Source organism: Equus quagga, chromosome 2 (genome assembly GCF_021613505.1).
Source record: "Equus quagga isolate Etosha38 chromosome 2, UCLA_HA_Equagga_1.0, whole genome shotgun sequence".
NCBI classification, from domain to species: Eukaryota; Metazoa; Chordata; class Mammalia; order Perissodactyla; family Equidae; genus Equus; species Equus quagga.
In genome coordinates, this window is record NC_060268.1 from 30015900 (window position 1) to 30028210 (window position 12311).

Consider the following 12311-nt stretch of genomic DNA (forward strand, 5'->3'; position numbering starts at 1 on the left):
AATTCTTATATGTCACATACACTCTGTATGAAATCAAATATTTTCTTATATGTTTCACTGCTGTATTTTATTTGAAAATTATGTCTCTCTAGATTGTAAACTCTCTAGATATAGGGCACTGATTCATTCTGCATAAGAAAAAAACATGCAGTTAATTATAACACAGAGGGATTCAAACATACTTATTGATTCATATCTTCTGTGTTCCATATGAATAGAAAATTCATATATTCTGTATGAATTTAATCAATACTTAATAACTTGACCATAGATATATATTCCCTTAATTTTGGAAGCAATATGATGCATTGATATGAGCTCAGATTCTGATGTCAGATTGACTGGACTTGAATACCAGCTTTGATTCTTGTTAGCTGTGCAACCATGAACAAGTCACTAACTACTTCTATGGAATAGTGTCCTTATATGCAAAATGAAAATAATAATACTACTTAACTCATGGGATTTTTATGAGCATTGAATGCCTTAACATACATGAAACCTTAGAACAGAGCTTAGAGTGTAGTAATTACTTAAACATTATCAATCTTTTTTTTTTTTGAGGAAGATTAGCCATGAGCTAACATGTGCCACCAGTCTGCCTCTTTTTGCTGAGGAAGACTGGCCCTGAGCTAACATCCGTGCCCATCTTCCTCTACTTTATATGTGGGATGCCTACCACAGCATGGCTTGCCAAGCAATGTGTAGGTCCTCACCTGGAATCCGAACCCCGAGCCCTGGGCCACCAAAGTGAAACTTGCGAACTTAACCACTGCGCCACTAGGCCGGCCCCATTATTGGTCATTTTTGATCACTCTAGATCCAGTGAACAATCTCTAAAAAGCCGTGTAAAGATGAATTAGTATGATACGTTACAACTGAAGAAAAATTTATGTTAAGATTGATTCATTTCACTATTTACATCTAAACCACCACATCTGTACATTTACACATAACACACAAGTTCTTCACTATGAACAATGGTGATACAAGGATTTGAGAAAACAAGTTCAAGAAGATCTGAGGCTGAGTCCGTGTTTCCTGAAATTCTCAGTATACTACACAACAGAAACTAAAAAGCAAAATTATTTTTAAGGAATTCAAAGACTTTCTTCCATGTATAAAGTAGCCCCTAATTTTTTGAGGGTGTGTATGCATACATTTGTTTGTTTGTTTTAGAACCATAGAGTGACATTCATAAGTTATTTCATAGATATAGGACAATGCAATTCTCTCATCTTGTAAATTTTATATTCCTTATACACTGTGATCACTTAATCTCAAAGGGTTACAGGTACAGAAAATTATAATAATAAAAATCAAAATAAACGCTAATTTAACCACTTGTCTAATTTTTCTACATGAGCAAATTAGTGAAAAGTTAAGTTCAATTGATAAAAGAGTATCATTTGTTAGAATAAAGAAACGGAAAATGAAACTTCTACTCCTTCAAATGCTTTTTATTTACTGGATAATTACAAGAATATTGTGTCAAAGTGATATGACCCACAAAATAATCTCAAAGTATAAACAATAATGTGCTGACATATTTAAGATTATATGCTCTCGTATCACCAACTATTATTCATCAAATAGAAATAGAAAAACATTGGTGCTAATTGTGGCTTTATTTTTTTAATTCTCTTCGTATACAAAGAAATCCCGGAACTTTCTGAGTTGAGTAAATGGATCTGAAAAACGACTCGATAGTGACTGAGTTTATTTTACTAGGATTTTCTGGACCATGGCAACTTCAGATTTTCTTCTTTGTGACATTCTCCTTGATCTACGGTGCTACTGTGCTGGGAAATATTCTCATCATGGTCATGGTGACATTTAGTTCCACCCTTCATTCTCCCATGTACTTCCTCCTTGGAAACCTCTCCTTTTTGGACATGTGTCTCTCCACCGTCACCACACCCAAGATGATCACAGACCTGCTCACTGAACACAAGACCATCTCCATACAGGGCTGCATGGCCCAGATGTTCTTCATGCATTTCTTTGGTGGTGCTGAGATGACTCTTTTGATAGCCATGGCCTATGACAGATACATAGCCATATGTAAACCCCTGCACTACAGGAGAATCATGAGCCACAGGTTGCTAAGCGGGTTTGTGATACTTTCATGGATAATTGGTTTTATACACACCATGAGCCAGATGGTATTAACAGTGAACTTGCCTTTCTGTGGTCCTAGTGTCATAGACAATATATTTTGTGACCTTCCTCTTGTAATTAAGCTTGCTTGTGTTGAAACATATACCCTGGAATTATTTGTCATTGCTGATAGTGGGCTGCTCTCTTTTATCTGTTTCATCCTCCTGCTTGTCTCCTACACTGTCATTCTAGCCACTGTACAACAGAGATCATCTGAAGGCCTCTCCAAGGCTCTGTCCACATTGTCTGCCCACATCATTGTGGTCACTCTGTTCTTTGGACCTTGTATTTTTATCTACGCCTGGCCATTCAGTAGTTTTGCAGGCAATAAAATCCTTGCTGTATTTTACACTGTTATCACACCCTTACTGAATCCTATTATCTACACACTGAGAAATCAGAAAATGCTTAGTGTCATGAGAAAATTATGGTTCCAACGTGTTAGTTCTACACAGAACTTTTAGATTTCATCACTATATAATTAACATGACCTTCAAGTACTATTTTAACAGAATTTGACTAGATTATATAAAACACATAGTTACACACTTCTTATGTTAGAATCATAACCGCTTCAGGAAAAATTAATAATAAAATATTTTAAATTTCCATTTAATGCTATTTTAACACATAATGACAATTATTGACCTGCCAAAAAATAGACATATGAAATCACTGAATACTTTTCTATAGGCATTTAATGTACATTTATTAATGAAGAGATAAATATGAAAAAAGTATATGATGAATTCTATTAGAGATAATTTTAATAGGTATGGATTGTTTATGACATTCATAAAGTTATACTATCACTAAATAAGCTACCATGAACAAATCATGATTAAAATAATGTTAACACCAATGAGGGGGCCGGCCCCGTGGCCGAGTGGTTAAGTTTGTGCACTCCGCTTTGGTGGCCCAGGGTTTCGCAGGTTCAGATCCTGGGTGCGGACGTGGCACCACTCATCAAACCATGCTAACGTGGCATCCGACATACCACAACTACAAGGACCCACAACTAAAAATATACAACTACGTACCGGGGGGCTTTGGGGAGAAAAAGGAAAAATAAAATCTTTAAAAAAAAAGAACAATGGGAAAAATGTGATTATAATCTCTTGAATCAATGAGACAAAAATAAGAATAAATTATTGAATTTGACAGTATAGTGACAAGATGCCAGACTGAAAATAAGATACCAGAAGGAACAAAAAATTGGAGGAACAATTTTAGCAGAACTACAAAGAACAGCCTTCAAAACTAATGCTCTGGGAAATATCACAAGTATGCAGTTAACTTTCAAAACTCAATAAATAAAAGTGGAAGCACACAGCTTGATTCTATGTAATATACCACACAGCTTTTTCTTTCCAAGTGCTTTACATAAAACTGCAGTTAAATTTACCTTTGATAGGCTTGTAATCTTAATTACAATTATAAGTTAAATTTGATTTGTTTGTGAGTATTGAGGAGCACATACTAAATTGGGAATCACATACTCATTGATCATTAATCGTAAATATTCTCTCCCAATTCAAGACACCAACATTTCTTGGTAGCTCTAGGCAATAGCCTTGTAATTGATCCAAAATGGCCAAATAAATTTTTTTTCCATTCAATCCATTCTTTACAAGCATCCAGAGTGATGTTATTAAAATACAATTCTCAGTATTTCTTCCTTGACAAAACTATGTTGTGTCATTAAGACTTAGGACCACATCCTTTTCTTAAAAATTATTTCTTTGAGGTCACATTGGTTTATTACATTGTATACATTTCAGGTGTACATTATTATATCTATGGGATACAGCAAAAACAGTTCTAAGAGGGAAGTTTATAGCAATTCAGGCCTACCTTGACAAACAAGAAAAATCCCAAATAAACAATCTAAAAGTTCATCTAAAGGTACTGGAAAAAGAACAAACAAAACCCAAAATCAGCAGAAGGAAGGAAATAATAAAAATCAGAGCAGAAATAAATGAAATAGAGACTAAAAAAAAAATAGAAAAAATTAATGAAACCAAGAGCTGGTTCTTTGAAAAGATAAATTAAATTAACATACCCTTAGCTAGATTCACCAAGAAAAAAAGAGAGAAGGCTCGAAGAAATAAAACCATAAATGAAAGAGGAGAGGTTGTTTCTTTTTTTGTTGTTAAATTGTATCAGTTCTGTATATATTTTGTAAATTAACCACTTGCTGGACATATGATTTGCAAATAATTTTCCCCCAGTTGGTTGGTTGTCTTTGTGTTTTGTTTATGGTTTCCTTTCCAGTACAGAAGCTGTTTAGTTTGATGTAGTCCCATTTGTTTATTTTTTCTTTTGTTTCCCTTGGTTGGTGAGACATGGTTTTCAAAAAGTTACTGCTAAGACCAAAGTCAAAGAAAGTACTGCCCACATTTTCTTCTAGGAGTTTTCCGGTTCCGGGTCTCACATTCAAGTCCTTCATCCATTTTGAATAAATGTTTTGTGTGTTGTGTAAAATAATGGTTTACTTTTATCCTTTTGCATGTCTATCCAGTTTTCCCAATACCATATATGAAGACTGTGTTCTCTCCATTGTATATTCTTTTCTCCTTTGTCAAAGATTAGATATCCATAGATGCGTATTTTTTTCCCCCAATTTCTCAGTTTTGTTCCATTGATCTGTGTGTGTTTTTCTGCTAGTACCATGCTGTTTGGATTACTGTACTTTGTGCTATATGTTGAATTCAGGAAGTTCTGTACCTCCAACGTTGTTCTTTCTTCTCAAGATTGCTTTGGCTGTTCAGGACCTTTTGCTGTTCCCCATAAATTTTAGGATCTTTTGTATTATTTCCATGAAAAATGTCATTAGGATTTTGATTGGCATTGCATTGAATCTGTAGATTGCTTTAAGTAATATGGACATTTTAAATATATTCATTCTTATAAACCATGAGCATGGAACATCTTGCCATTTCTTTATGTCTTCTTCAATTTCTTTCAATAACATCTTAGAGTTTTCAGTGGATAGGTCTTTCACTTCCTTTGTTAAATTTATTCCTAGATATACTATTCTTTTTGTTGCCATTGTACATGGGATTGTATTCTTGATTTCTTTTTTTCAGGTTTGTTATTATTGTGTAGATATGCAACTGATTTTTGTACATTTATTTTGTGCTCTGCAACTTTACTGTATTCGTTAATTATTTCTAATAGTTATGTGTGGATTCTTTAGGGTTTTCTATATATAGAATCATGTCATTGACAAATAGTGACAATTTTACTTCTTCCTTTCTAATTTGAATGACTTTTATTTCTTTTTCTTGCATAATTGTTCTGGCTAAAACTTCCAATATTATGTTGAAGAAAAGTTGCAAGAGTGGGTATCCTTGTGTTGTTCCTGTCCTTAAAGGGATAGATTTCAGCTTTTCACCATTGCATATGATGTTGACTAGGTGTTTGTCTTTTATAGCCATCTTTTTGTTGAGGTACTTCCCTTCTATACCCATTTTATTGAAAGTTTTATCATAAGCACATATTGGATTTTGTCAAATGGTTTCTCTGTGTCTATTGAGATGATCGTGTGATTTTTATTCTTCCTTTTTATGTGGTGTATCACATTGATTGATTTGCAGAATTTGAACCCTTCCTGCATCCTTGGAATAAATCCCACGTGATCATGGTGTATGATCCTTTTAAAGTATTGTTATATTCTATCTGTTAGTATTTTGTTGAAGATTTTTGCATCTATGTTCATCAGTGATATTGCCTTTAATTTTCCTTTTTTGTGTTGTCCTTGTCTGTTTTCAGTGTTCAGGGTAATGTTGGCCTTGTAAAAGGAGTTGGGAGGCATCTTGGCCTCTTCAATTTTTTGGAAGAGTTTGAGAATGATAGGTATTAAATCTTTGAATGTTTGGTAGAATTCACCAGAGAAGTCGGCTGGTCATGGACTTCTGTGTTTTGGTCAGGTTCTTGATTATTCTTTCAATCTCTTTGCTTATGATTGGTCTGTTCAGATTCTCTCTTTCTTCTTGATTCACTTCCTGATTCTAAGAATCTATCCGTTTCTTCTCTGTTATCCAATTTGTTGCCATATATTTTTTTCATAATGTTCTCTTATGACACTTTTTATTTTCTGTGTTATCTGTTGTAATCTCCCCTCCTTCATTTCTGATTTTAATTTCAGCCTTCCCTCTTTTTTTCTGAGTGAGTCTATCTGTTTATCAATTTTCTTTTTCTTTTCCAAGAACCAGCTCTTAGTTTCATTGTTCCTTTCTATTGTTTTTCTAGTTTATTTTTCATTTATTCCTGCTCTAATTTTTATTTTTTTCCTTTTTTTCTACTGACTTCTGGCTTTCTTTGTTCATTTTCTTGTCTAGTTCTTTTAGGTATAGTGTGAAATTGTTTACTTGAGATTTTTCTTGTTTTTTGAGGTAGGTCTTTAGTGATATAAACTTCTATCTTAGTACCACTTCTGCTGCATCCCATAAGCTTTGGTATGTTGTGTTTTCATTTTCATTTGTCTCCAGGTATTTTTTTATTTCTCCTTTGACTTCTTCATTGATTCAATAGCTGTTCAGTATCATGTTGTTTATTCTCTCTATATTTGTGATTTTTCCAGCTTTCTTTTGTAGTTGATTTCTGATTTAATACCATTGTTGTCAGAAAGGATGCTTGATATGATTTCAATCTTCTTAAATTTATTGCTGCTTGTTTTGGTTCCCAACACATGCTCTATCTTTGAGAATGTTAAATATGCACTTGAGAATAATGTATACCCTGCTGCTTTTGAGTGAAATGTTCTTTCTCTCTATATATACCTATTCAGTTTATATGGCCTAGTATTTCATTTAAAGCCACTGCTTTCTTTTTGACTTTTTGTCTGGTTGCTCTACCCATTGATGTAATTGGGATGTTAAATTTGCCTACAATTATTGTGTTGCTGTCAATTTCTCCCTTTAGTTCTGTTAATAGTTCCTTTATAAACTTTAGTTCTCCCCTATTAGTGCATATATATTAATGTGTTATGTCTTCTTGCATGAATGTCCTTTTTATCATTATATTATATTCATCTTTGTCTCTTATCTTTTTTGTCTTAAAGTCTATTTTGTCTGATATAATTATAGCTACACTTGCTTCCTTTAAGTTACTGTTTGTTTAGAGTATCATCTTCCATCCCTTCACTCTCAGCCTATGTTTGTCTTTAGAGTTTAGATGTGCTTCCTGGAGGCAGCATATTTTTGGGTCCTGTTTTGTAATCCATCTAGCCACTCTGTGTCTGTATTTTGATTGATGAATTCAATCCATTTACATTCAGAGTGATTATTGATATATGATGGCTTAATGCTACCCTTGTATCTTTTGTTTTCTGGTTGTTCTTTATTTCCATTGCTTTCATTTTCCTTGTATTTCTACCTGTCACTTCAGTTTGGTAGTTTTCTGTGATGGTTTTTTCAGTTTTCTCTTTATTTTTGATTTGTGACTTTGCTTTGATTTTTTGTTCTGTGGTTACCATGAGGTTTCATAAAAAATCTCATAGATGGTATAGTCCATTTTCTGCTGATAGTGTCTTATCTCCATCAGCTTACACAGGTCTGTCCTTTACCACTTCCTCTTCTATAATTTTCCTTTATAGTGTTTGTTACCAAATTGAAGTGGTATAGTTATTTTTGATGCTTTCTTTCCCTTTAACCTCTGTGTTATAATTGTTTACTTACCTATTCTGACGTAGAGATGCAATTTCCTGATTCTGTACTTGTATATCCACTTCCTATGCCAGGCTGGGGAAGTTCTCATCTATCAATTTTTTTTTTTTAATTTAAAGATTTTATTTTTTTTTCCTTTTTCTCCCCAAAGACCCCTGGTACATAGTTCTATATTCTTCATTGTGGGTCCTTTTAGTTGTGGCATGTGGGACGTTGCCTCAGTGTGTTTTGATGAGCAGTGCCATGTCCGCACCCAGGATTCAAACCAATGAAACACTGGGCCACCTGCAGGGGAGCTGGAGAACTTAACCACTCAGCCACGGGGCCAGCCCTGTCATCTATTAGTTTTTGCAGCTTTTATTCTTTTGAGGAAGATTAGCCCTGAGCTAACATCAACTGCCAATACTTCTTTATTTTTCTGAGGAAGATTGGCCTTGAGCTGAAGTCTGTGCCCATCTTCTTCTATTTATATATGGGGCACCTGCCACAGAATGGCAATGATAAATGATGTGTAGATGCATGCCTGGGATCCAACCCAGGAAACCCCAGGCTGCTGTAGTGGAACATGTGAACTTAACTCTTACACCACCAGGCTGGCCCCTTTCAGCTATTATGTTTTGAATAAGCTCTCTGCTCCTTTCTCCTTCTCTTCTCCTTCTGGAACACCTATCATCACTATATGACTTTTCCTAAGTGAGTCAGATATTTCTTGTAAAATTTCAGTTTTTAAAAATCTTATTTCTCTCTCCTCTTCCACCTGAATCATTTCTAGATTTCTATCTTCAACCTCATTAGTTCTCTCTTTTATATGGTCTGCTTTATTTCCAGTCCTATCTTCTTTATTTTTCATTGCATTAATTGAGTTCTTCATCTCTAGATTTTTTTTTTTTTTTTAGAGTTCCAGTCCTTTTGGTGAAGTACTACTTCTTTCATTAATTTTATTCCTCAGCTCATTGAACTGTCTTCCTGAGTTTTCTTATAACTCCTTGAGTTTCTTTATGATTTTGAATTCTCAGTACTTTGTGATCTTCTGTGATATCAGGTTTGGTTTCTGGACAATTGTGATTTTCCTTCTGTGCTGCCTTGTTACCGTAGTTCTTCATGGTGCTTGATAAGTTGATCTTCTGACAGCACATTTGTGGCAGTAACCACCTTTCTTATTTGGAAAAGGCTTTGATTTCTTTGATTCTGAACTGCTTCTGGTTGCATTTCAGAGCCTGCAATTTCCATCCTCCATTGTCTCTTCTAGAGGCATCATTAATGCCCTCCTTGTGCTGCTTGTGCCTCTGAGGTTGCTGGTGATTTGCTGTTTATGTCGCCACCAGGGTCCCCAGTCTGTATGCACTTCTGTTGTTTCTGTAGTTACCCAGGTCTCCTGTTCTGCCACTGGCTCTCTGAAGGCTCTCCACAGGCTCAGATGTTGCTTCCCCATGCACTACCTGTGGTGTTGCTCCTGGGTTGTCTGGGGATGCTGGCAGCAGTCTTTTCAAGGGCACTGGGTTCACAAGTGTCACTGTTGCTGCCAGAGGCCCTGGACCCTTGAACTTCTATGCAGCCCACACTACTGACTGAGCTGATGTCAAGGTTGCTGCAACTAGGGGCTGGGTCATGGGTTCTGCTATGATTCCTGAAGCCTCAGGTCACAGGTTTCACCTGCCACAACTTGAGGTGTAGGGGCCAAGCAGGGAGTGAATATATTTTCTGTTCTCTCATGCAGCCTCAGGTTACTGACATATGCCAGTGTATTTTGAAAACTCAGGTCAGGCTGCCTTGCCCCAGGCAGGAAAACACACGTTTTGGATACTGCACCCACTGTTGGAAAGAACAGGCAGCTACTGGGGCAGGGGGCCGGATCACAATCTCCCATTTATGTCCTGAATCCTGAGAGTGTGTACCACCTACCACCACTTGGGGGGCCAGGAGTTGAGAGTACCATGTCTGCCTCTGCAGCCTCTGTTCACAGGTGTGCACCCAGATGTCAAGATCTGTGTTTTGGATTGCTGCTGCCAGGAGAGGCTGTTCCCCTGGTTCCACTGCCTCCCAGCGGTCCAGTCCATCCACTTTCAGATTAATAGATGTGTGGATATCTTAGGCATGCTGTTGTGCTGTGAAGGGAGTCCTCTTTTGGTCAATGGATGTCTGATTGGTTGTAACCTAGAGGGGAAAGACAAAGTGTATAATCCATTCTGTCATTATGCTGATATCACCTTCTCCATATCACTAACTAGCCTTCAAAACCCTACAGAATATGATCTCCTCTGGAATTTTACTCCAATCTAGTCCTTTTTCATAAAGTTAGCATCACACTGACTTTCTTTCAAGTTCTCCAAAGCAGCAGACATCTTCTTAACTTAGGACTGCTTCCACATTGTTCTCTTCACCTAGAATGATCTTTCATCACCTCTTACCCTGGCTAACTCCCTCTTTGAATATAGGACACAGATAAAATATTTCATTTTATTAAATCTTTCCTATATATCTTTGGCCAGTTTAGATTTCATTTTACTCATTTATAGCATGCTGCTATTTCCATCCATTGAATAAATTATGGTATTGATGTATTAATTATTCATGAATTATAGGTTGATGTCAGCTTTATATTTAGGCTATAAGTTCCATATACCTTCAGTATCTAGTGCACATATTGGCATAGAAGTAGTTTATACATACTTATTGAATGAAAAAAGAAATGATGAAACAACTATATTCTAGCAGAATATTATTCAATTCGACCTACAATTAAGGAAAACATGCACCTCTACTGTAAGATACTATCTGTTAAAAAGATTAGAGGGGCCAGCCTGGCGGTGCAGCGGTTAAGTGTACACGTTCTGCATTGGCAACCCGGGGTTTGCAGGTTCAGATCTCAGGTGCGGACATGGCACCGCTTGGCAAGCCACACTGTGGTAGGCATCCTACATATAAAGTAAAGGAAGATGGCATGGATGTTAGCTCAGGGCCAGCCTTCCTCAGCAAAAAAGAAGAAGATTGGCAGAAGATGTTATCTCAGGGTTAATCTTCCTCAAAAAAAAAATAAGATTAGAGTACACAAGGACATACAGTGCTCACATACTTCAGTAATTGAATTGTAAGGATTAGAGCTGTGTATTTAAAGCACAATAAAATGGAATTTATGAAAAATTTAAGGTGAACAGACCAGAAGAAATAAAGCAAGTTCAGAATATTTGCTATAAGAAATTATATTCAACTGTATCCTATATGGTAAAAAATACTCTCAGTCTTACATTTTGGTACATCCTATATTGAAGGAATCCTAAGCATTTATAAGATAAAATACACATCCAGTGGTGGATGAGATTATACTCTAACTGGTAAAATAGTACATAAAGTTTTTATGTCAGTATAGCACACTCAAGATCCTGAACCTCTCTGGTTACAAAACATCTAAAGCTTCTATAATCACTTCACATAACTTTTTAAATCAACAAAAGATGTTAAATAAAGTAAAAAGTCACATCTGAGGCCCAATATGAAGCTTGAACTCCATTCTGGGAAACAAAACCAGCATTGAAGCATTGCCCACTCTGAGAAAATCTGCAGAATATAATGGCCTAGAGGTCTTACAAATAGAACTTTGAATTTGAGAGAGAACTGTGGACTGGCCATTAGCTTGAACTGGGATAGAGACTGAGTAAAGGCCTTGCTGAGGGCTCAGATTCTGAAAAAAGGAGGAAATTAGAAGAAAGCCTGCCTAGCAGAAGCAGACAGCAGGAAAAACACGTCTCTCAAACTTTATTCTTGGTGCAGATGAAAATAAATGCTTCTCTAACAAGGATTTGATTTGTCATAACATTCTTTGTATGCTCCAACACATCAGGCTGAGAATTTTCTTGTAACTTGCTACTTATGGCTGTAGATTCAAGCACGTGGCAGAGGTAAACAAAAATATTCACTGAAAAAAAGTGTTCCTTGAAAACAGGCTACACTGAGCTATCACAGAAAGATATTAACAGTACAAACTCACAATGGTAAATCACAAAACAAACAAATGAAAAATCCAGCATAAATGAGAGTCAGGAGAAAGTGAAAAGACAATGCACAGAATGGAAGAACATATTTATAAATCATTTCTGACAAGGAACTTGTATCCAGAGTACACAAATATGTCTCACAATTCTAGAATAAAAAGACAAATAACTCAATTTAAAATAAATCTTAAAAAAAAGGATATAAATAGACAAATCTCCAAAGAAGATAGATGGCCAATAAGTACCTGAAATGATGCTCAACATTATTCACCAGAGAAATACAAAAAAAAATCATAATAAGATACACTTCACACCCACTAGGATGGCTATAATAAAAAAGACAGACAATAACAAGGGTCAGTGAGGATGCAGAGCAATTGGAACTTTCAGAGATTGCTGGTGGAATGAAAAATGGAGAAACCATTTTGGAGAGAATTTTGGCAGTTCCTCAAAACGTTAAACATAGAGTACCATGTGACCTAGCAGTTTTAAC

At 35.8% G+C, this 12311-nt stretch overlaps 1 protein-coding gene across 1 annotated transcript; it reads left to right on the forward strand.

Annotated features, from left to right (window-relative positions):
* Positions 1–1685: 1685 nt before the first annotated feature.
* On the forward strand, positions 1686–2624 carry LOC124236114 (olfactory receptor 4L1-like). Its single transcript, XM_046654807.1, has one exon. It carries the CDS (start codon positions 1686–1688, stop codon positions 2622–2624), a length of 939 nt encoding a protein of 312 aa, XP_046510763.1.
* The last annotated feature ends 9687 nt before the right edge of the window (positions 2625–12311 follow it).

Coding starts and splice junctions, on each gene's coding strand:
- LOC124236114 (XM_046654807.1), top strand. CDS start 1,686: ATGGATCTGAAAAACGACTCGATAGTGACTGAGTTTATTTTACTAGGA.